The sequence below is a fragment of the Pristiophorus japonicus genome, chromosome 3 (assembly GCF_044704955.1).
Source record: "Pristiophorus japonicus isolate sPriJap1 chromosome 3, sPriJap1.hap1, whole genome shotgun sequence".
Taxonomy (NCBI): domain Eukaryota; kingdom Metazoa; phylum Chordata; class Chondrichthyes; family Pristiophoridae; genus Pristiophorus; species Pristiophorus japonicus.
Window position 1 is genome coordinate 140,120,880 of NC_091979.1, and position 25,630 is coordinate 140,146,509.

The 25,630-nt window shown below is 42.7% G+C and overlaps 1 protein-coding gene across 4 annotated transcripts in view; it reads right to left on the reverse strand.

Annotated features, from left to right (window-relative positions):
• The window catches only part of LOC139259907 (collagen alpha-2(V) chain-like), a 516,763-nt gene that overhangs the window by 114,332 nt on the left and 376,801 nt on the right, over positions 1–25,630 (reverse strand). For all 4 annotated transcript variants that reach the window (XM_070875841.1, XM_070875843.1, XM_070875842.1 and 1 more), the window contains 7 exons: positions 25,522–25,575; positions 21,452–21,505; positions 17,141–17,194; positions 16,442–16,486; positions 13,542–13,595; positions 10,223–10,267; positions 8,387–8,440 (listed from right to left, as the gene is read on the reverse strand). In XM_070875841.1, coding sequence (XP_070731942.1) covers positions 8,387–8,440; positions 10,223–10,267; positions 13,542–13,595; positions 16,442–16,486; positions 17,141–17,194; positions 21,452–21,505; positions 25,522–25,575 — 360 coding nt within the window. The remainder of the gene's footprint in view (positions 1–8,386; positions 8,441–10,222; positions 10,268–13,541; positions 13,596–16,441; positions 16,487–17,140; positions 17,195–21,451; positions 21,506–25,521; positions 25,576–25,630) is intronic.

The window sequence follows — 25,630 nt, forward strand, 5'->3', positions numbered from 1 at the left end:
ATGATTCCTTGGAATGTACATGTTTTAACATTACAAATCTTTTATTGTTAAGAAACCCAGATACTATAGATTACAGAAATACAGCAAGTGAAGATACTTGAATAAGTCAAATATTTTAATAAATATATACAAAGTCCACCCAGGTCGGGTCAGCTATGCTTCACACTTTGCAACTATTGTGTCAGACCAGAAGTGGAGTAACACCAAGGGTACATGAGTCTGGAGTGGTAGATTATTGAAAGTTAAACCATTTATTAGCATAGCCCTCAATTATATGGTCTGACTTTTCAAAATTAGCTGAGGAATTTACATGCTTTGGGATTTGTCCCACACAAAAATTAAAGATTTTCCATCTACCCTTTGGCATTTTTAATACATTTGGCTGTTTGCCAAAAATTTATTTTTTCTAACAAATATCATAGCGATATTTTCCCTCCATCTTTCATCTTCTGAAGACACTGACTCATGGTTAGGTACAGTTCCACAGACAACAACTTTCCATTACCATTCACATCCAGGAGTACTATTAGTAATCAGGAGCAAATTGCTTGGTTAACTTTCCCACTCTACACTGGATCACCCCAGTGCTGCCCACTAGCGATCCGTTAACTCAGCACAGACTAGGGATCAAACCTGGGACTTTCCTGATCTGCATTGTTCAGTGGCATAGCATAGTGTATTTACTCACTGTGCTATTGAGGTTCCTGAAAACTCTCTCTAATGCATTAAATTTAGAAGATTTCAAGCTTAGTATTAGAGATCAATATCAGAGGCCACTCACTCTGATTGTCAGTTACAATAATGTCAGTTTCACTACACTTACTCCTCAATCAACTGCAAGCCTGCAATTACTCCTTCAATCATTGCTGTGAACAATGTCACAAGGTTTATACACTATTCACAATAACGACTGAATGAGAAGCATCAAAATAAGTGGCCAGGCATTAACTGAACTCAACTGCAGCTAAAGTTATACAGATTTTGTATCGTTTTAAGGTATCCTCAGGAGTGACTCTTGGCTCAGCAACAGCATTCATGCCCGTGTTGACATCCAGCGGTGCACTCATGTCCGATGAGAGTAGCGTGGATTGGCGCCCCCCCCCCACCCCTACCGCTCCCCCGCATCGCATTGAGCTAGTTCTCCTGGTGGAAGTTGTGGGTCATGCCAATGCTCTGTCCACATAAAGAGTGAACTTGTTACAGAAACAACCCAGAGCACGATCTGCTGAATGTAAAGCAGTGGAAGAAAACTAGGTATGGAAAAGAAGAATGAATTTTAAAGTATTTTTTCATGAGCTACCACAATGATTCTGGGATGGTGCTTTAAGATGTAAAAACAGCAGTTACTGAATTTAATACAAATTTCGACCTAAAGCATCATTTTCAGTTACCGGCTGGAAACTGTCTCTCGGGCAGCAGAGCATGCTGCTCAACTTTCCCACTAAATGAGCCAAATCTCCTATGTCTTCCAGTATGTCTGTGTGTTACTGATTTCACAGAGTAAACATCTGTACTCATATCTGCTGTGTTGAGGAGACTGAAGTCAGCATTGCCTTGACAGCTGTTCACCCCAAAGAAAAGCCCTGTAAGGACGTAATGTTTAATATGTGGTGGTTTTCTTACTTGTCAAATTGCAAGAGAATCATGTCCTTCGTCTGTGCTAGAACAGCTAATGTTTTCTTTCGCCCTTCAATTGGTCCAAATGCCAATTAACATTTAACCAGAGTTTAGAATGCCAAATAAATAGTTTTTTCACCAAAATGCTTTATTCTCCATGATGGTAAAGCTGCTTATTTGCTGATCTTTTAAAAGGCAAAGGCACTGTAGTTATCCAGATACTGCCACAAAAGGAGAGAGAAGCAGATCATCTGGATGACCAAAGATATCCACTGAAAATACCAACACATTGGAACGGACTATTTTCCCTATTTAACGGCACCGATTAGCTCAAATACTGGTTTGGTCCTGGTGCCTGCTTGCAGCAACATGTGACGAAAAAGATGGCCAAAAACTTTTTTGGATGTAGGCAACACTGGCAAGGTGGCATTTATTGCCTCATTGCTTGTTGCCCAGAGGGCATAAACAGCCAACCAATTACTGAGATACTGCAGTCACACATAGCCCAGACTGTGTAAGGATGGCAAGTTCCCTTCCCTGAAGGGCATCAGTGAACTAGTTGGGTTTGAAGGACAATCCAGTGGCTTTTCAGGTTATTTTTTGTTTCTAGCCCACAAATTACCATAGTGGGATTTGAATTTGTGACTGCTTGGAATGGGGCTCGAACCCATAACCTTATGACTCACTGGCAGGGGCGCTGCTGCTGAGCCAAGGCTCATTCCTTAAGATTCATTAAAGCTATACAAAGCTGCAGTTGAATGCACTTAATGCCTGGCCGCTTATTTTGAAGCTTCTCATTCAGTCGTTGCTGTGAACAGTGTATAAACCTTGGGACAGTATGTTACAGAACCTACAAGGGAGCAAGCTATCTTAGATCTGGTCCTGTGTAATGAGACAGGAAAAATAAACGACCTCCTAGTAAAAGATCCTCTCGGAATGAGTGATCACAGTATGGTTGAATTTGTAATACAGATTGAGGGTGAGGAAGTTGTGTCAGAAACGAGCGTACTATGCTTAAACAAAGGGGACTACAGTGGGATGAGGGCAGAGTTGGCTAAAGTAGACTGGAAACACAGACTAAACGGTGGCACAATTGAGGAACACTGGAGGACTTTTAAGGAGCTCTTTCATAGTGCGCAACAAAAATATATTCCAGTGAAAAAGAAGGGCGGTAAGAGAAGGGATAACCAGCCGTGGATAACCAAGGCAATAAAGGAGAGTATCAAATCAAAGACCAATGCGTATAAGGTGGCCAAGGTTAGTGGGAAACTAGAAGATTGGGAAAATTTTAAAAGACAGCAAAGAATGACTAAGAAAGCAATAAAGAAAGGAAAGATAGATTACGAAGGTAAACTTGCGCAAAACATAAAAACAGATAGTAAAAGCTTTTACTGATATATAAAACGGAAAAGAGTGAATAAAGTAAATGTTGGTCCCTTAGAAGATGAGAAGAGGGATTTAATAATGGGAAATGTGGAAATGGCTTAGACTTTAAACAATTATTTTGCTTCGATCTTCACAGTGGAAGACACAAAAACCATGCCAAAAATTGCTGGTCATAGGAATGTGGGAAGGGAGGACCTTGAGACAATCACTATCACTAGTGGGGTAGTGCAGGACAGGCTAATGGGACTCAAGGTAGACAAGTCCCCTGGTCCTGATGAAATGCATCCCAGGGTATTAAAAGAGATGGCGGAAGTTATAGCAGATGCATTCGTTATAATCTACCAAAATTCTCTGGACTCTGGGGAGGTACAAGCAGATTGGAAAGCAGCTAATGTAACGCCTCTGTTTAAAAAAGGGGGCAGACAAAAGGCAGCTAACTATAGTGTGAAAAATGGCATATTGACACAAAAACCACAGTACAATTGAACCAAATAAAGCAGTGTACTATTCTAGTCGGGAACCATTTAAATTAAAACATCAAGGTAGGGAGATGACAGTCCACTTCACATAAGTGCAGAATTAGAGTGTAAAGGGGTAAGTTTATCTCCCAGGCAGGGAGCTAGTTGGACCACCAGGAGCAGCAATGAGAGGCCCAGACTGTTTTACATTCCGCCAGCCAGCTGCCTGCTCAAAAATGGGCAGAAAGAGTCAACTGGTCGGTTGTTGCTAGCAGTTGAAGATTGGGCAGCCTAAATGTGAATGAATCAAAAACCACATTCATTACACACAAGTAGGAAAGCTACCATTCACCAACCAGCAGCCACCACAGCAGCAAATAAATCACACAGATTCTTTTTTCAAAACGACCACTTCAGAATCAGTAACTACCACAAAAAAAATTTCCAATAAAAACACTCAGTTGGTTCCAAGCTTAATGAGTGACCATTTTGTTTGCGCACACATAAATAAAAAGAACATTTATGTAACATAATAAGGAGATAAATAATTAAACAATTCAACATAATGGGCCCAAGTTTCGGCCTCAGTTGCTCCTGATTTTTTGGAGCAACTGGTGTAGAACGGAGTATCTTAGAAATTCAAATTCTCGGCATTTAGTTTGCTCCAGTTCTAGTCAGTTAGAACAGTTTCACTTTGGAACAACATTTTTTTTTCAAAAGAGGGCATATCCGGCCACTTACGCCTGTTTTCAAAGTTTCGGCAGTGAAAACTTACTCCAAACTAACTTAGAATGGAGTAAGTGAAGATTTTTGTACACTCGAAAAAACCTTGTCTACACTTTAGAAAATCAGGCGTAGGTTACAAATCAGGCATAGGGAATGGGGGGAGGGGGGTTTAAAGGGAAGTTTACAAACATTAAACACTTCAGTTTTACAAATAAAGAGCCATCATCAATAATAAATGATAAAAACATCAATAAATCAATCAATAAATCAATCAAAAAAAATTAATAAGAAATAATGTTTTTAAAATCAATAAATAAAACATTTTCTACTTACCGACTGCAGCACTGGGAGCCCTCCAACAGCGTGCTGGGATGCACCCCCCCCCCCACCCCCCACCCCCCACACCCCCCACCCCCCAGTGTGTGTCTGTCAGTGTCTCTATCTCTCTGTCTGTCTGTCTGTGTATGTCTCTCACTCTCTGTCTGTCAGTGTCTGTGTTTCTGGTTTCTGACAGCGAGGGGTGGAGGGGAGGAGGAGGATGGGGAGGGGGACGGGGGGTGAAGGGGTGGGGGATGAGGAGTGGGGGAGAGGGGGTGTAGTGGGGGAGAGGGGGTGTAGTGGGGGAGAGGGGGTGGGGGGAGGGGGGTGACAAGGGAGAGAGGGGAGGGGGGTGACAAGGGAGGGAGGGGAGGGGAGGTGAGAAGGGAGGGAGGGGAGGGGGGGGTGAGAAAGGAGGGAGGGGAGGAGAGGTAGGAGGAGGGAAGGGAGGGGGGAGAGAAGGGAGGGAGGGGAAGGGAGGGAGGATGGGAGGGGGGAAGAGAAGGGAGGGAGGGGAAGATGGGAGAGAAGGGGGGAAGAGAGAGAGAGAGAGAGAGAGAGAGAGAGAGAGAGAGAGAGAGAGAGAGAGAGAGAGAGAGAGAGAGAGAGAGAGAGAAAGGAGAGGGAGGCTGAACGGGCCGCTCCCAAGACTCGAGCTTAGACTTACCGGATTGACAGGTAGGTGGCGTCAGGTCCGGAGTCCGGGGGGGTCGGGAGCGCGGGTCGGTCGGTCGGAGATCGGTTGGGGGGGAGATCGGTCGGGGGGGGGGGGGCGGCGGAGATCGGTTGGGAACGGAAGGGGGGTGGGGGGGGAGGTCGGGTCGGGGGGGGGGGACAGTCCGGAGGGGGGGGGGTGGGAGCGGGAGTCAAGTTGGGTCGGGTCGGGTCCGGAGGAAGCAGGAGCTGGGCATGGGAGGCAGCCTTATGCACGCAGCCCCAGTCAGGCCATTCGGCCAGGGCTAGGGGCTGCGTGCTTCGGGCCCCTCCCACACAGTTTTGGGCACCTGGAGCTACTGCACATGAGCGCCCACTGTAGCGCGCATGTGCAGAGGTCCCGGCACTGTTTTCAGCGCAGGGACCTGGCTCCGCCCCCTACAGCTCCTACTGCGCCGCGCCGAGCGGCAAACGACCTCCAGGGAGCCGGAGAATCTGGACGTTTTTTTTAGGCGCAATTTGTGGCGTGAAAAACGGGCGTCCAGGTCGGGGCTGCGCCGTTCTAGGCGCGGCCCGAAACTTGGGCCCAATATAACTTAAGATATTGAAAAAGATATTCATGGACTGTTAGAGATCCCTTCTGTGGTTTCTCTCCCCATACGCTTTCTAATTTCTTTGTTGTGTTCCTGATTATTTTGTTGGGTTAGGCAAGTACCTGAAGAGCAACTGTCACTGGCATTTCCTTCACTACATCCTAAAAAATTCAAAAAATTGATATACAAAAGGAAATACACTGGATTTGGACTATTTTTAGTCAGAGCAGAATACTAAACTAAATTATCCTGCGCTAGTTGAGTACATATTACCAATAAATGTCACATTTTACCTGTAATGGCTGTATGCTTTAGTGGGAAATATTCAAATTGCTTTAGTGTGGGGCTTATTTTTTTTTAGCTGGAAATGAACAATATAATGCAGGAGCTTCAAGTGAGATAAAATTCCTGGAATATCTAAACTCATGCTGATTACATTTAAGGAATAGATGGTACGATCATGTACATTGTAATACAGCTCTTCAGGAACTAACCAAGAACAAACATCATCATGTACAATTCTTTACATTTAATTCAAAACTGGCAGCAGTATAAAAGGCATAAACATCAGTATTTGTATATACAATTTTAACATGGATCACATTCGGGGCAGGTGGGGGTGTGAAACAAGAGGAAAATCCCGTGGAGACTTCAACCTGAGCCTGCGCTATCTTACCTCATTTAAATAATGCAGCACTGTCTCCCGCAGGAGTGACGTCAAGGCTGGTGGGTGGAGCAGAAATTGGGATGGGAGCCCGAGGACTCCGGGCCCCAAGGGAACAGTTCCCAGCATGAAGTTACTGCTCGGAGTTGTTTCCACAGCTAATGCTGGCGCTGGGAGGGAGAGGAAAAGCTGGCGCTGGGGAGGCCCAAGAACTCCTTGTGGAATCCAGGAAAACACTCCTGCTTCTCCTGGCCCACAAAGAATGACAAGAAAAGATCAATTTAAATACTTACATTGACCTCTCCTGGCCTCTCTGCAACTTTCACCTTTTAATTAGGTCCCACCTAACACTCAGCCTGCATCATTGCCACCACGTGGGGTGGGTTAAAATCAGGTTGCGTTTGATTGGAAGCATGATGACTCTAACTAGAGGATTTTATTGGAATTATTATATTTTTAAGAAATCAGTGGTTTTTGCTAATTCTGTTAACGTCATCCCTGCCATTGATGTTCATTAAATGCACTGTTATAATTCAGTGCCAATTTCAGACTTAAGAGTAATGTAGTGCTGGCAGTGCCCAAATACGCGACATCATTTTCTGGTCAGGCAAAGCTCACTGGCATCTAAATGTAAATTAAATGAATGTTATCAAAAAGGCAACAGATCATTAGAGTACTTCCTCACATTGAAAATAAAGTTTTAACTTTGCTTTGGAGAGTGCTGTTATGCTACAGCTCCTATGAAGCCAAAGTGGTTCTCAAGATGTTTTCACACTTCTTGCTAAAATTCCATCTGGTTAGCTTTGTTCCCAAGTTATAGTTCACAGTTTGCTTCAATACAAAGCTGCAACTACTTTACATCCTTGGAACTCTACAGTATAGCTGAACTGTAGGTTTCTCCGAGGCTGTTGTAATCTCAATGACAAAATATTAGCGTTGACTGCAACTGGTAACAAAAGTCAAAAACAGTCAGCCAGTATCAAAAGATAAATTAATAATGCTCTAGAACAAATGTCCCGCATTTATTTAGCACCTTTTCACATCTCTCAGAAATATGGTAAGGATTTACTTATAGAGCGCAGTTTCTGTTGTTATGGAGACAAATGTAGTAGTCAATTTGCACACAGCAAGATCCCACAAAGAGCCACTAGATGAATACCTGAATTAAGATGATTTGGTGGTTTTGCTTTGCAGTTATTATCTTCCTGAACACCACAAAAACAGGCAGGCTGGGCCTCAATTTAGCACCTCATCTGAAAGGTCCCACATCTAACAGTGGAGTGTCAGTCTAGGTTATATGCTCAAGTCCTGGAGTAGGATTTGAATCCACAGTCAACTGATTCAACGGAGGCAGAAATGCTACTAACTGAGCCAAGCTGACACTTATAACTAAAAAAAAAGTCACAGACGTTTTCCAAATTGCAGCAAAAATTACCGTTGTTGAGAAACATTCAATGAAATTGTCTGGCATGGGAAACACAACCTGTTCAGTCAAGTGAATTACTTCCTCTGTAACAAATGCAACCATGTAATCCCTGAATTAGATCATCATTCCATTCATCTCCCTTTCAGAAAAATATTTTGCAGCAGTCCTTTCCATCCCACTTTGTAACCACACATTTAGCATCAAATTTCAAAAATCAGTAATGTAGATATGATTTCAGACTCTCAACTCAATCATGATTGGAAATTAAGAATAGTAAACAGTGTACATCTTTCATAGTCTAACACAGATAAGTGTTTGCAGCAGCACAGTGTGTTAAAATGTTACTGTAATCCTATGTACATCACATATTAGATATATTTGTAAGTGCTTCTCTTTTCGGAGCAGTTTCTTCGAGTGGGTATGTGTCCATGGGAGGAGAAGAGGAGGGCAGGACAGAGAAAGTACAAGGACTGAAGAAATTTGTTAGACTGAGCAATCGGTACAGCTCCAATGAGGAGAGTTAAGAACAGGTTTTTATATTTACCTTAAAACCAGGCTGACCCGGGAAACCTGGGGCACCCATTAAACCGATAGGACCCTATAAAAAAAAATACACTTATATCTTACTGCAATAATGAAAAACAAGTACTGTCAAGTTAAAAGAGTTTCTTGTTGTAAATGGATTATAAGTGTTCGGGCCTCCCGACTCCGGCTTGGGGTGGGTGGTGTGGGCCTCACTTTGCACCCGTTTCGGGCAGCAGTTGAAAATCCCTCACAATGTTTTCAAAAGGTGTAGTTCCATAGGTACACGTATAAGAAAGTGGTATATAATGTAAAATATAACTAGAATAATTCTGTTGTACAATGTGATGGGATAAGTGTGGCTTAATGGCAAAGCCCCTGCACACTTTGGATCAGGTTACTAAGGAATTGATAGTTACTTGATTCTTAATAGCACTTCACCAGAAAGATGTTTAAACAAAAAGTTTATTTCTGATCTTTTACTGGGAACATCACTAGGAAGTAGCCTGAATCTAAACAGCTTGTAATTTTTGCAAGACAAAAAAATATCATGGCAATCTAGGAGGCCTTCAACAGTGAACACAGTGTTGTGTCAAGACAAGAAACAGCTGACAAAGATCATTAAATTACGGGTTCACCAAAAATATTGTGAAATAGGCAAACTTAAGTCTCACCTAATATTACCCAAACACATTTTAGGAATTGCAATAGTGAAGAGTGCTGTTGCTCAGTCCCTTGGGCTTTTGGGTATTTCAGCTTGCTCAGAGAAACTCAGAAAGCAAACATTTGCAGGATTTACACTGGGGTAAGGCACCAGAGGGACTGGAGTGCATCACCACCCCGGCAACCAAATTTTAATTTGATCGTTTAAGGTTCACAAAATGTTATTGTTAATTTGTTTGTTCTTGTGTCTCTTTAATAAGGGGCCACACAGCTTTACCTGTTAACCAAAATATTTGTAGTCACTTGTTATGAGTCTGGAGCAGGCTGTGTCCACATTTCATTCTAGATTATGTACAAATCCAGTTAAACTTGTATTTTATACTGGTTACTGAAGAGAAATACAGATTGCCCGTAATTTTCTTAAGGGAGGCGGGGGGCCTCCAAGGTGGGCAGGAAACCCAGGAGGCTGAGTCTCCCACAGGTCCTGCCAACTTTAATGGCAGTGGCCTGATTTGAATGCGAGGCCTTGAATTCCCGGCCGTAGGCATGTCGGCCTCAGAACGAGGGTCCAGTCCAGAGGAGGGATCCCGGGAGGAGGATCAGCAATCGGCAGGGGTTGGGGGTCGGGGGTGGGGGGGTCGGGGGAAGGGGTGAGGATCGGCTGGAGTGGAGAATCGGAGGTGGGGGGGAAGATGACCGGTTGGGGAATGAGAGGGAGGATCAGCTGGGGCAGGGATCGGCAGGGGGCGGGGATCGGAGGGAGGGGATCGGATCGGATCGGCTCGGGATGGGGCAGGGGCCCAGAGGATCAGCAGGGATCGGGGATCGGCGGGGGTGTACAGGATAGATAGGGGTCAGGGATTGGGGGCTGTTCCTAAAGGTGGCGCAGTAGACTGATGCTCAAACATGCTGGATCAAGAAAGTGAAATAGGCTTATGCCAAGAATTCTGGACATGACAGTGGGCGGTGTTCATCAAATTCTGTCTAAACTGGCATAAAGTCGGGGAGTGACCGTGTACCCGCCCAAAGCCAATGTCAGGAGGCCCAAGCCATTTTCAGTTTTACTCTAAAGTGCCTTGATGTACAAAGCCATTGACTTGAAGCTAATGCTTAGAAACCAAAGCAAACAAGGAGGAAATAATAGCACTACAGGTATTATATGTAACTACATGATGAACAATTAAATGTCACTCACCATAGAACCAGGCAGACCAGACGCACCAACAGAACCACGAATACCCTGAGGAAATGAAAGAAAATACTTATAAGCTTCCTTTATTTGAAAATATTTTTTCTGTAAAGATATAGGGGCCGAAATTGAGCCCCACCCCAAACGGGGTGCACTTACCGACCTTTGAAGTTTTTCTCCGCCCCAATCCATGGGGTGGAGAGTCCGGCGAAATTCAGCACTTGGAAATGTTTTTTTCAAGCGGGGCAGTGTTCCAGGCAGGTGCGGGGCGGAAGTGGCCTTCGGTCGGGTCAGCCCCACCGCCCAGTCATCAGCGCCGTGCTGATGGCGTCAGTGCCTGACGCGTCACAACTTCCCTCCCCTTCAGTTAAAGGGGAGGGCCACCGCGAACTCTGCATACTTTTAAGTTAGGTCAACTGGGCCACCAGGGAGGGTTTTGGCTGGGCCTGGCATGCAAGAGGGGACGCCGGGCTGCCTGTTGGCTGCCCGGCCAAACCTGTGGGCATCACCGTCGGCCCGACTTGGCCGTCGGACGACAAATAAAATAACATGGCATCCGTGGCAGTGCGCCCTCCCCTTTAAAGGCAGACATGCCGCCCAGGCACACACAGCTTCCCGCAGGGGAAAGCTGTCAGTGGCACTGACCAGCAGCCGATCCACTCTCGAAGGGCAATTTCCTGCCGGGGCGGAAAGGGGGTCGCGGCCATTCGGTGGGTCACGTGCACGACGGGGCAGGAGCATGGTCGGAGCAGTAGCGATTACCACTGGAAAACCCAGGTAGGACAATTTCAAAAAAGTTCTTTACTTTGCACTGACTAGGCGGAGAGTCATTACCGACCCATGGCTGCCTCTTTGAAGCGGACACGGTTCTTAAAAAAAGGGACAATTTTGGCCCCATATTTTCTACATATCTATCCATAAACAAAACTTTTATGTGTGTACGCACTTCCTCTGTGCAGGTTAATTTCTGGTTGTCATGTTTTTGTCATACTTTAGGTGTAAATGTTTTCCAATATAAATGTTTATATCTACATTTATAATGGGAAATGCTCATGGGAATTTGTAACTTTGTACAATCTGAGCCCCACTGAGTCTCCCCAAATCTTAATATGGTTTCTGATTTTTTTTTTCATTCCCTTTATTTCCTCAGAAACTGAAATTTGTAATATCCAAAATAAATGTTTAACCAAAATGTACACTTTTAAAAGCGTATTTCACGATAACGTGATTAAATGTATCCATTGCATAGTCTGTTGAGTATTTTAATACCTTTATTAAAGTTTTCATTAAACGATAAGGGGATAAGGGGTTATGGGGAGCGGGCGGGGAAGTGGAGCTGAGTCCATGATCAGATCAGCCATGATCTTATTGAATGGTGGAGCAGGCTCGAGGGGCCGAATGGCCTACTCCTGCTCCTATTTCTTATGTTCTTATGTTCTTATGTTTTACTTGAAGGCCACAGCCTCTCTCAAAACCCTACCCCAGGGCTTGCTCAGAGGTCTGAAGCTGTGAGCTGAATTTGAATTGTCCAGTGTATCTCGTTTCCCAGGATGCACAGATACCAGTTAGCTATATTAAATAATACTTTTTCATTAGCTTCTATCAGTTTCTTGACTTGTTGCAAAATGACAGGGGATCAACTAGTCTGTTAGTAAGAAATATTAGCAATAACTTGGCATTGTGTTGCAATAAAGGTGGATACACACGATATGTTAGCCTCATATAGACAAAAAGATAAAAGATAACTTCTGATCAAATTTTAAAGCAAGGTCCTGTCTGAAATGGGAAGTCAGTGGAATTCATATTCTGGGAGAATGAGATAAACTGGTTTGAAGAACCTTATTTATGTGAACCCATCTTGTGTACTTTCCACTGTGGAGTGGAGTACTGTGAGAGACTGTCTTACATACATAGCAGCTACTTTCAAAACTGCAGCTCCTTGCCATGTATAAATTAAACCCTTATGAGCAGGGGAATGACCCAAGGTAGTCTGTAGGGAAGCTGGCGAAGGAAACATCTACTGAACAGCTGCTGAGAAGATAGTTGCTGGCAGTGAAATGCTTAAATTAACTTTCCTGGCCGTGCCTCTATAGTTTGAGAGATTTGCTTTGCTGCATCAGATCCACGGTCTGAATAACCTTGATTCGATCAGCAGTAACATGGAAAAGGGTATCAGCCAAATTCTTAGTCATAAAACAACTCGAGAAAGGCAGAACACACCATGATAACAGTTAAAAAATCTTTCAAAGGTCACACGCTTGAGTATAAATTATAGGAAGGTGAAACTCTTAGCAACTGCCGTCATAGTGCATCAGGAAACTAGATTTCCCATTTCACCTGGTAAATAGATGATTCATTCAGATCTCAATATTTTAAATGTATGACTATCCCAAATTGATACTTAAGAGGGGATGGGGTATGGAAATTTTTATTTAATGAGTTATGCAGGTCATTTATATTTTACATGTTTCAGTCGCAAATATGAGGTAATTCTACCTACCTCAAATCTGCTTGGTGTTTTGGGTGATCACTTTTCAGTGAGACTTTAATACAACAACTGGAGGAAAGTAGACACAGCATTAATTTCTGCTGATTTCTCCTGATTGCCCATCGTAACTTTGGATGAGGTTTTGGGGACACCCCGGAGAAACGGCTTAAGCACTGTTTCTCTGGGATTTCCAGTCCTTCCATTAAAGTTACAGCAGACAATCAGGAGAACCCCCATGGAAATATAACCCTTTACCCATGGGAAAGATGCAAGGCTCCCCTGAGATGGCAACATAGTGTGGTTAGGATTGTGCTCCAGACATTTCAGAATGGCTCTAATATTCAAGGAGTGATACTGTATGCAGAGACTGACTTTCATTGTTAATGTGTGAAGAACTTAAAAAAAATCATTTTAGGTTGCAGAGAGACCTTGTCTGTATTAATCATAAAGACCAGGCATAGTGGGGGCAATTTCCGATACCCCAATACACCCCGCCCAACCCCTCGCCCATGCTGTCCCATTTCCCCCGCGATGTCCGACTCTTCCATTTGCTTATCCCGTTTGCATATCCTCCCACCCGCCACTCTCTTCCTGGCTCCGAATTATTATTTTTACAATTGTTTACCTGTTTCATCAGTAAAATGTATTGAGACCGGGATTACCCAATAGTTTGACCAGGGATTAGCCCTTTACTCCAAATTCTAACAAATTGAAATCTTCAGTTTATAGGGGAAGTACAATATAAAAGCCTCTTCATTGATTAGAATAACAAACACAGGAATTGAAGGTTATAATGTATGTCTAATTAATAAAATCTAACTTCAATATTGTACTCACTGGAGATCCTTGAGGTCCTGGTCGGCCTCTTTCACCTGCAAGGCCCCGTGGACCCTGTAAAAAAGAGATTTACAAACGTAATATTGCTTGTAGTTAAAAAAAAGATTGATCAACAAAAGTAATCAAAACCAGGGACTTAAAACATTTTTCTTACATAGTTTGCTTACCTCAGCTCTGATATTTCTGTAGAGACAGGTGTTTGGTTTATTTGAGAATCAATCCTATCAGACTCAGGTAGGTTGCATACTGTCTGCCATCATGTACTACACTCATGTTAGGCAGCCTCTTCACCTACTGGTGAAGGGCAGCATCAGTCGCACCTATGGACAACCTGATTCTGGATGCTTTCCTTCTGACATATAGCTTGGTATGAGAACATAGCTAGTTACTTTTCTTTTATAGACGCAACAATTTTACCAGGATGTTTAGTTTCGCAGCTGTTAGGAAGCATTACTGATAGCATGGACAATATGGAGCAGAATTCTCATGGGGGTTATCCCGACCTCCTGCCATAACTCCCACGGAAGCACGAACCCCGAAAAAACGGCATGAATGGCTCTTTACAGCCAAGTTTTCATTGCAGTTAGAGAGGATGATCGGAAGCAGGAAATTACTGACGTATGTCTTTCTATAATAATTAGCGGTTTTCTCCATCTATTCTATTCAAATAGAACTTTTTTTTATTTGTTCATGGGATGTGTGCATTGCTGGCAAGGCAATCCCATTGTCCACCCCTACTTTCCCTTGAGAAGTTGGTGGTGAGCCAGTCTGTGTGATGATATCCCTTTGTCGAAGGCAGTTAAGAATCAGCGATTTATTTAGTCACATATAGGCCAGATTGGGTAAAGACAGCAGAGTTCCTTCCCTAATGGAAATTAGTGAACCAGATAGGTTTTTATGGGTCACCATTATTGATGCTAGCTTTTTGATTCCAGATTTATTTAATTAACTGAATTTATATTCCCCAGCTGCCATCGTGGTATTTGATCTCTTGTCTTCAGATCATTAGTCCAGGCCTCTGGACTACTAGGGGTCGAAATTGTCCCTTCCCTTAAGGCTTGTTACCGCCAGCAATGCTGTGGAGTACAATGGCCGCCAATTTTTCGTGTAATGGCTGGCATTTTTTAAACTCTGCTCCTGCGGTATCTCGGTGGGGACCCGTTCCCCCCACTCCCCTCTACCGCTCCACTGCTGCTGATCCATCTGAAGTGCATCATCTCAGTGCACACCCACCAATGTTCCACCACGATGGTGACATTCTGCCGAAAAAAATCTTGCTCCCACCGGAGCGGCAGCCACTCCTCCCCTCTAGTGTGCTCACCGCCGCACTTCCTCCCCCATTATGACTGACTTCTGGTCCGCCGGGAAAAAAAAGCCAAATAATGGAATTTTGCTCAAGAAGCCACTGCATCCACCGTGCCAGTAAAAACATGAGAAACAGGGTATCTGTGCCTCGTTTCCAGCGGTGAGCAATTTCGGCCCCCTAATCCAGTAACCACTATGCCACCATTTCCAGTGTTTACTTTTGTGAGGCAGATCAGGCTCAGCACAAGCTGAGTCAGCAGATAGTTCATAAAAAGCCCTTCTGTTATCTATGGGATAAGATTTCTGCTTAAGTTGCTGTTAGTTGCTGCTGCAGCTTCAGAAATTGCTGCCTGCCAACAAGTACAATGATTGTCCATATGCATGTTGGCAAAGAGCCATGTACCATTGTTATAAAGATAGTTGTAAACATATTTGAAGATCCTATAATGTGACAATAATGCACCTTTAATACCATTTTAAATGAACTAGAATATTCTGCCACTTATTCATGGGCAGGAAATGTTACAAATCATTATGTGAATCAGTGAAATGTGCTAAATAAATCACTGTCAATGTACACAAATTATTGAAGTATTTGGAGCCTTAGATAAAAATTTCTGTAGAAGCCACTCATTGTAGCATCGGTCTGAGACTCAGTGTACATTTGACTCAGTCCTCCAGCACACATCCTGTCTCATGAGAACCCTGAATTCTAATTCCTAGGAACTCTGCTAATTCTTCATCTATTTTCCTCAGATTCCTGGAATTATCCAATCAGGTACCAACACTTTATCCTCCTTTCATTAATTAGTTTCTCGATTACTTATTATTTATTACAATATTTCTCATCTTGCTTTTAATCAATTCAGGATTTCCCTCCTTCCCAATATCCTTCCCTTTTGTAAGCACTGATGGACAGTACTTGTTAAGTATCCCTGCCAGTATCCATTTCCCACTACTAACTCACCATCCTCTCCTTTCAGGCCCATCTCACATTTAACAATTCTCTTTGTCCTCATATATTTGTAGAATACCGTGCCAATTTAAAAAACAAGTATTTTGAGATTCTCGACTCTCACTACCTCCTTACTTTTTTATCCCTCTCTTAATCTCTTTTGTTATTTTCTCAAATTCGCTCTCATTTTTATTATACGTGCAGGCTCTTTTCTTCTATCTTATTTTGTTTCCAACCTCTTTATTTATCCATGGTATCCTGAAACTTGAAGTAACCTCCTTATTTTTTTAATGGTTTAGATTTATTCTGCACTGTTGCTAACTTCTTTTTATGAATACTCAATTGTTGATCTACAGTACTGTGTGCCAGTATTTCTTTTCATCTCAACTACCTCACCCCTCAACTTAGTCAAATCAGCTCTATTCCAAACTAATGGCCTTGATTTTGAAATCTTATCAATACTATGATCACTCACATTTAACTCATCTTCCTGATCTATTTTGTGACTCATAACTAGATTTTGATAGGGGATTGAAAGGGAATACACATAAGTTGAGTACTTTTAAAAAAAAGAGTGGGGACTGATATCAGTTAAAATTCCTGCTTCTATTATTATAAACTTGTATAACAGCAAACTTACCATTGACCCCGGAGCCCCCATTGCACCAACAGAACCATGGTCGCCCTACAACAGGTGTAAAAAAACAGCATCAGGTCACAATCCCCTCATTTGATCACTGATTAAATTTAACAAGATATAGTTTTCTACAAATTAAGGTAAGGCAATTGAATGGAAAATGTACTATTCTCAAGTAAATCTAGAGTCAAATACATCCCTCTTGAGTATTTTTGATGATATCAAGAAAATACTGACCATTTACATATATTAAAAGCCATCAGCTTCCGCTGCATTAATCAATGATCAAATGAGAAGCATTTGTTCAGTACAATTCTTTAGGATAATTGGAGAGTAGTTACTGTATTGATGTACTGACATGAGCCGTTACTAGTGAACTTTGTGTTATGCTCCTTAAGTACATTAACATCTAGTGGTTGAAAAGTTGTACTGCAGAACTTTAAGCAAAATTCTGCAAATGTGGTTTTAAGGACACTGCCCTCAGAATTACTGTGTGGTACCATTGCACAAATACTTAATGCATTTGTCTGAAATTTCTCTCTGCTAATGAAAACAATTAATTAATAACTCTCTTAAAACAGCAGAGAAAGGAATTATAGGTAAATTAATTGTGCGTGCATAGATTAGTATCCTGCATTGTAATTTCAGGTAACAGTGTGCAGTTCAGCCATGATAACCAACATTTCATCATTAAATTGTCACCTTCTGGCCAAGAGCTCCAATTTCACCTTTACTTCCTTCAATGCCAAGATGTCCCTGTGACAGACAATTGACAAATATCATCAGTTAAAGACTTTACATCAAATATTTATTTATAACAGAAGCAGTAGTTTGAATAAATGTTAATAGAAACATAGAAACATAGAAAATAGGTGCAGGAGTAGGCCATTTGGCACTTCGAACCTGCACCACCATTCAATACGATCATGGTTGATCATTCACCTCAGTACCCCTTTCCTGTTTTCTCTCCATACTCCTTGATCCCTTTAACCGTAAGGGCCATATCTAACTCCCTCTTGAATATATCCAATGAACGAGCATCAACAACTCTCTGCGGTAGGGAATTCCACAGGTTAACAACTCTCTGAGTGAAGAAGTTTCTCCTCATCTCAGTCCTAAATGGCTTACCCCTTATCCTTCGACTGTGTCCCCTGGTTCTGGACTTGCCCAACATCGGGAACATTCTTCCTGCATCTAACCTGTCCAGTCCGGTCAGAATTTTATATGTTTCTATGAGATCCCCTCTCATCCTTCTAAACTCCAGTGAATACAGGCCCAGTCGATACAGTCTCTCCTCATATGTCAGTCCTGCCATCCAGAGAATCAGTCTGGTGAACCTTTGCTGCACTCCCTCAATAGCAAGAATGTCCTTCCACAGATTAGGAGACCAAAACTGAACACAATATTCCAGGTGAGTCCTCACCAAGGCCCTGTACAACTGCAGCAAGATCTCCCTGCTCCTATACTCAAATCCCCTAGCTATGAAGGCCAACATACCATTTGCCTTCTTCACCGCCTGCTGTACCTGCATGCCAACTGTCAATGACTGATGTACCATGACACCCAGGTCTCGTTGCACCTCCCCTTTTCCTAATCTGCCGCCATTCAGATAATATTCTAACTTCATGTTTTTGCCACCAAAGTGGATAACCTCAATTTATCCACATTATACTGCATCTGCCATGCATTTGCCCACTCACCTAACCTGTCCAAGTCACCCTGCAGCCTCTTAGCATCCTCCTCAGAGCTCACACCGCCACCCAGCTAAGTGTCATCTGCAAATTTGGAGATATTACACTCAATTCCTTCATCTAAATCATTAATGTATATTGTAAATAGCTGGGGTCCCAGCACTGAACCCTGCGGCACCCCACTAGTCACTGCCTGTCATTCTGAAAATAACCCGTTTATCCCAACTCTCTGCTTCCTGTCTGCCAACCAGTTCTCTATCCATGTCACTACATTACCCCCAATAACATGTACTTTAATTTTGAACACCAATTTCTTGTGTGAGACCTTGTCAAAAGCCTTTTGAAAGTCCAAATACACCACATCCACTGGTTCTCCCTTGTCCACTCCACTAGTTACATCCTCAAAAAATTCTAGAAGATTTGTCAAGCATGATTTCCCTTTCATAAATCCATGCTGACTTGGACTGATCCTGTCACTGCTTTCTAAATGCGCTGCTATTTCATCTTTAACAATTGATTCCAACATTTTCCCCACTACTGATGTCAGGCTAACCGGTCTATAATTACCCGTTTTCTATCTCCCTGCTTTTTTAAAAAGTGGGGTTACATTAGCTACCCTCCAGTCCATAGGAACTGATTCAGAGTCGATAGACTGTTGGAAAATGATCACCAATGCATTCACTATTTCTAGGGCCACTTCCTTTAATACTCTGGGATGCAGCAGGCCCTGGGTATTATCAGCTTTCAATCCCATCAATTTCCCCAACACAATTTCATGTCTAATAAGGTTTTCCTTCAGTTCCTCCTTCTCAATAGACCCTCGGTCCCCTAGTATTTCCTGAAGGTTCTTTGTGTCTTCCTTCGTGAAGACAGAACCAAAGTATTTGTTCAACTGGTCTGCCATTTTTTTGTTCCCCATTATAAATTCACCTGAATCTGACTGCAAGGGACCTACGTTGGTCTTTATTAATCTTTTTCTTTTCACATATCTATAGAAGCTTTTGCAGTCAGTTTTTATGTTCCCAGCAAGGTTCCTCTCATACTTTATTTTCCTCCTCTGCTGAATTCTAAATTTTTCCCAGTCATCAGGTTTGCTGCTTTTTCTGGCCAATGTGTATGCCTCTTCCTTGGATTTAACACTATCTTTAATTTCCTGTCTTAGCCATGGTTGAGCCACCTTCCCCGTTTTACTTTTACTCCAGACAGGAATTGTTGAAGTTCATCCATGTGATCTTTAAATGTTTGCCATTGCCTATCCACCATCAACCCTTTAACTATCATTTGCCAGTCTATTCTAGCCAATTAACACCTCACACCATCGAAGTTACCTTTCCTTAAGTTCAGGACCCTAGTCTCTGAATTAACTGTGTCACTCTCCATCTTAATAAAGAATTCTACCATATTATGGTCACTCTTCCCCAAGGGGCCTCGCACAACAAGATTGCTAATTCGTCCTTTCTCGTTACACGTCACCCAGTCTAGGATGGCCAGCCCTCTAGTTGGTTCCTCGACATATTGGTCTAGAAAACCATCTCTAATACACTCCAGGAAATCCTCCTCCACCGTATTGCTGCCAGTTTGGTTAGCCCAATCTATATGTAGATTAAAGTTGCCCATGATAACGGCTGTACCCTTATTGCACGCATCCCTAATTTCTCATTTGATGCTGTCCCCAACCTCACTACTACAGTTTGGTGATCTGTACACATCTCCCACTAGCGTGTTCTGCCCTTTGGTATTCCACAGCTCCACCCATACAGATTCCACATCATCCGAGCTAATGTCCTTCCTTACTATTGTGTTAATTTCCTCTTTAACCAGTAATGCTGCGCCACCTCCTTTTCCGTTCTGTCTATCCTTCCTGAATATTGAATACCCCTGGATGTTGAGTTCTCAGCCTTGGTCACCCTGGAGCCATGTCTCCGTGATGCCAATTATATCCTATTCATTAATCGCTGCCTTTGCAGTTAATTCATCCACCTTATTGCGAGTACTCCTCGCATTGAAGCACAGAGACATCAGGGTTGTCTTTTTAACACTTTTTGTCCTTTTAGAATTTTACTGTAATGTGGCCCTTTTTGATTTTTGCCTTGGGTTTCTCTGCCCTCCGCTTTTACTTTTCTTCTTTCTATCTTTAGTTTCTGCCCCCATTCTACTTCCCTCTGTCTCCCTGCTTAGGTTCCTATCCCCCTGCCATATTAGTTTAACCCCTGCCCAATAGCACCAGCAAACACTCCCCCAAGGACATTGGTTCCGGTCCTGCCCAGGTGCAGACCGTCCAGCTTGTACTGGTCCCACCTCCCCCAGAACCAGTTCCAATGTCCCAGGAATTTGAATCCCTCCCTTCTCCACCACTCTTCAAGCCACGTATTCATCTGAGCTAACTTGCGATTCCTGCTCTGACTAGCACGTGGCACTGGTAGCAATCCTGAGATTACTACCTTTGAGGTCCTACTTTCTAATTTAACTCCTAGCTCCCTAAATTCAGTTTGTAGGACCTCATCCCATTTTTTACCTATATCATTGGTACCAATATGCACCACGACAACTGGCTGTTCACCCTCCCCCTCCAAAATGTCCTGCAGCTGCTCCGAGACATCCTTGACCTTTGCACCAGGGAAGCAACATACCATCCTGGAGTCTCGATTGCGGTCTATCTATTCCCCTTACAATAGAATCCCCTACCACTATAGCTCTCCCACTCTTTTTCCTGCCCTCCTGTTCAGAGAGCCACCCATGGTGCCATGAACTTGGCTGCTGCTGCCTTCCCCTGATGAGTCATCCCTCCCAACAGTACCCAAAGTAGTGTATCTGTTTTGGAGGGGGATGACCGCAGGGGCCCCCTGCACTACCTTCCTTCCACTGCTCTTCCTGTTGGTCACCCATCCTCTATCTGTCTGTGTAACCTTTACCTGCAGTATGACCAACTCACTAAATGTGCTATTCACAGTATCCTCGGCATCACGGATGCTCCAGAGTGAATCCACGTGCAGCTCCAGTGCTGCAATGCGGTCTGTCAGGAGCTGCAGCAGGATACACTTCCTGCACATGGAGTCATCAGGGACACTGGAAGCGTCCCTGAGTTTTCATATAGCGCAGGAGGAGCACGACACATGTCCGAGCTCTGCTGCCATGACGTAACCCCTAGATTAACTTGATTTGGCAACCATAATGATAAAGGTTACCTGAAATGGAAGTCACTGCTTACGTAATTGATATTTAAGTTAACCTATTGTAACACATCAAAACACTGCTTATTAGCCACACCAATAGATGTATTTATGTAATTTACTGAAATTGAGTTTGTTTTATGCATACTTACCCTCAAACCCTTGATACCAGGCATACCAGGGGCACCTGGGAAACCTCGAGGACCCTGAAAACATAAGAACATATTAATATCCCAGATTACACTTACTGCTCACTTAGTTGGGTTGCTCACCAGTTTGTTTATTTATCCTGAATGTTCAAGAAGGAGAAATGATAGTATTAACGATATAGTCTGGATTCATGTCTACCTTGGGAAGAAAGAACATGCATTTATATAGCAATTTTCATGTCCAAGGTGTTTCATAGCCAATTGATTACTTTTGCAATGTAGGGCAATTAGCAGCTAATTTGCACACAGCAAAGTTCTACTGAGGGATGAATAACAGCCAAGTAATTGTGCCATGGACTCTTTTATATCTGACTGAGAGGGTAGGCGAGGTCATAAGAGACGGCCCCTCCAACAGGACAGCACTCCCTTAGTACCACATTAAAGTGTCAGCCTAGATTGTGTGTTTAAATCTCGGGAGTGGGGCTTGACTCCACAACTTTCTGACTCAGAGATGAGTGTGCTACCATTGCACCAAACCTGGATCAGGTTTGATTAATGCCAGAGACATTTATATTATTGAAATGCACCATCTCACATATCTTTTGCTTAGCCATCCATAAGTAGATTTAATTAACTGGACAAAGAAAGGTTAACTCTGTTTAAGATACCTGTAGCTCTTTGAAAAAGTTAAAAAGAAGATATTGTAATCAATGTTTGCAAATCTTGAAGTAAAAAAGTTATTCGTTCAAGGAAGTTACAAGTTGGATAAGCTAAGTTGTAGTACTTGTCCCATACGAGTAGTTGGTCTGTAATTCCCTGTTTTCTCTCTCCCTCCTTTTTTAAATAGTGGGGTTACATTTGCCACCCTCTAATCTGCAGGAACTGTTCCCATAATCTATAGAATTTTGGAAGATGACAACCAATACATCCACTATTTCCATGGCTACCTCTTTTAGTACTCTGGGATGCAGATTATCAGGCCCCGGGGATTTATCGGCTTTCAGTCCCATTAGTTTCTCCAGCACTATTTTCTTACTCATAATCATTTCCTTTAATTCCTCTTGCTCACTAGACCCTTAGTTCACTAGCATTTCTGGGACATTATTTGTGTCCTCTTCCATGAAGACAGAACCGAAGTATTTATTTAATTGTTCTGCCATTTCCTTGTTCCCCATTATAAATTTTCCCATTTCTGACTGTAAAGGACCTACATTTGTCTTCACTAATCTTTTTCTTTTTATGTATTTGTAGAAACTTTTGCAGTCGGTTTTTGTGTTCCTTGCAAGTTTGCTCTCATACTCTATTTTTCTCCTCTCAATCAATCTCTGCTGAATTCTAAACTGCTCCCAATCCTCAGGCTTGCTACTTTTTATGGCAACTTTGTATGACTCATTTTTGGATCCAATACTATCCTTAATATATTTTCTTAGTCATGGTTGGGCCACTTTTTCTTTTGTGTTTTTGCGCCAGAAAGGAATATATAACTGCTGCAATTCATGCGTTCGTTCCTTAAATGTTAGCCATTGCCTATCCACTGTCATGCCTTTTAATGAATCTTCCTAATCTATCATAGCCAATTCATTCCTCATACCTTCGTAGTTTTCTTTGTTTAGATTTAGGACTCTAGTTTTGGATTGGACTACTTCATTCTCCATCTTAATAAAGAATTCAATCATGTTATGGTCACTCTTCCCTAAAGGAACCCGCAAAACAAATGTAATGAATCCCTTCTCATTGCACAATACCCAATCTAGGATAGCCTGTTCCCTAGTAGACTCCTCAACTTACTGGTCTAAAAAACCATCTCGTACACACTCCAGGAATTTGTCTTCTACAATGTTATTACTAATTTGGTTTGGCCAGTCTATATGTGGATTAAAGTCACCTACGATTATGGTAATATCCTTGTTACATGCATCTCTAATTTCCTGTTTGATGCCATTCTCTAAGTACCACTACTGTTTGGAGGCCTATAGATAATTCACACCAATGTTTTCTGCCCCTTGGTGCTCCTTAGCTCCACGCAGACTGATTCTACATCTTGATTTTCTGAGCCAATATCCTTTCTCACTATTGCTCTGATTTCATCCTTTACTAACAACGCCACACCACCCCTTTTCCTTTTTGCCTGTCCTTCCTAAATATCGAATATCCTTGGATATTCAGTTCCAAACCCTGGTCACCCTGCAACCATGTCTCCGTAATTGCAACTATATCAAATCTATTTACATCTATTTGCGCTGTTAATTCATCTACCTTATTATGGATGCTTCGTGCATTCAGATACAGTGCTTTTAGATTTGTCTTTTTAACATTATTAGACATCTTAACATTATTTTGTACTATAGCCCTATTTGTCTTATCACTATTTTTTTCTTACCTGGAGGCTATTTGTTAGTGCACTCTCATACGTTATCCTTATTCTGGCATGCACCTCTTGTGTTCCTGCCCTCCACTCACCACAACTCCATCCTTGTGCCTTTCTCATTTCACACACCCAAGAAATGCAGCCTGCTCAGCCAGTGGAGGATGAGAAAGGGGAAGAAGAGGAAGAAGAAGTAGAGGAGGAAGAAGGGGAAGAAAAGTAAGAAGAGGAGAAAGAAGAGGAAGAGGAAAAAGAAGAGGAAAAAGAAGAGGAAGAGGAGGAAGAAGAAGATGAGGAAGAAGAGGAGGAAGAAGAGGAGGAAGAAGAAGAGGGAGAAGAAGAACAAGACAAAGAAGAAGAGGAAGAAGGGGAGAAGAGCAAGAAAAAGAAGAAGAAGGGGAAGACGAGGTTGATGATGTTGATTATTTATAATAATTATTTGACACTCCCAGACACCAGCTCCGCAAGGTCCACTAGCAAGGCCATTTGCAGTGTCACCCACTGGCAGTCAACAAGCTTCCAGCAGCCATGCTGCAGCCACTGGGGTAGCACTGCGTGACATCAGTACATTACTAGGATAGGCAAAGGCATACACAAGACAGTTACTAAAAAAATGCATAAGGATGATGAATTGATTTCTTGATGTCATATTGGATGGATAGATGTATAAAGTTGTATTGAACAATGTTCTTTGTGGTTGCTTTTATTTCAGCATCATGGCCAAGAGGACACTGTGATGGTCAATAACAGAGGGAAGGTTAGGTGTGGGACTAACGTTGAAAGGGGAATTGGGGTTGTGGTCACTGGGATCGCAGGCGGATGATTCCATCCTGGATATCCCGGCTAGAAAGGGGCTGGCTGGGTTGCATCCTTCCTTCCGCTTCCTCCTCCTCAGCTTCTTCCTCTTCTGTGTCTTCCTCCTCCCTCTGTGATCTGATGCTGTAAATCTGAAATGACAGCATAAAATGCTGGAAATACTCAGCTGCTCAGGCAGCATCTCGACCTAAGACGTGAACTCTGTTTCTCTCCCCACAGATGTTGCCTGACCTGATGAGTATTTGTAATTTTTACTGTCTTCTCAGATGCCTTCCTTTACCATCCGAGGCCTTGCAAGTGTCCAGAAGCACTCCCTGCACAATTTTTTTTAACATCTATTGCAGCAAGTCACTACTTCAATAAATCAAAAGTTTAAATGCAAACTTACCTGAAAGATATGTGTGTCCCTTTAAGAGGTGCTGACAGCGCCTCTGTTAGTCTGCTTGCATGGCTAGATTTACCTGGCATGCTTGGAACCCAGTGCTGAACTCTGCGCTAGGGTCGAAGTTCGCTGTTGTGAAGTTAAGTGCTGTTGTGATGTCAGCACTCCACAGGGCGTTACTTCAGATCGGCAGTGCTACCAGGACTTCAAAAATGGAGGACGCCATGGGACACGCCACCAGCTGGTGGAATAGCTACCGCCGCTTTCTTAACATTACACCACGCTAATGGGTGGCCCTAAGGTAGGGAATTTTTTCCCCTTTGTTTTTATAAAGAAAGGAAATGAACCCCATTGACAAGATCTATTAAATTCAAAGTTATAAAAACTTTTTTCTGGTTAAATCTAATAAATATCAGCCAATTAATTCAAATTATTTTGTAGTTATCAGATCTCAGTGCTCAATGTAGTATTATCACTTTTTGAATCAAGTTCAGTAATAAGCCATTTTACCTGCTGTCCTCGAAATCCCTGCTCACCATTGCGTCCCGACTTTCCGAACTCACCCTATGGAAAGAAATGGATAAATACAATCATCAATTAGGTGTATTTCATAGGGTAG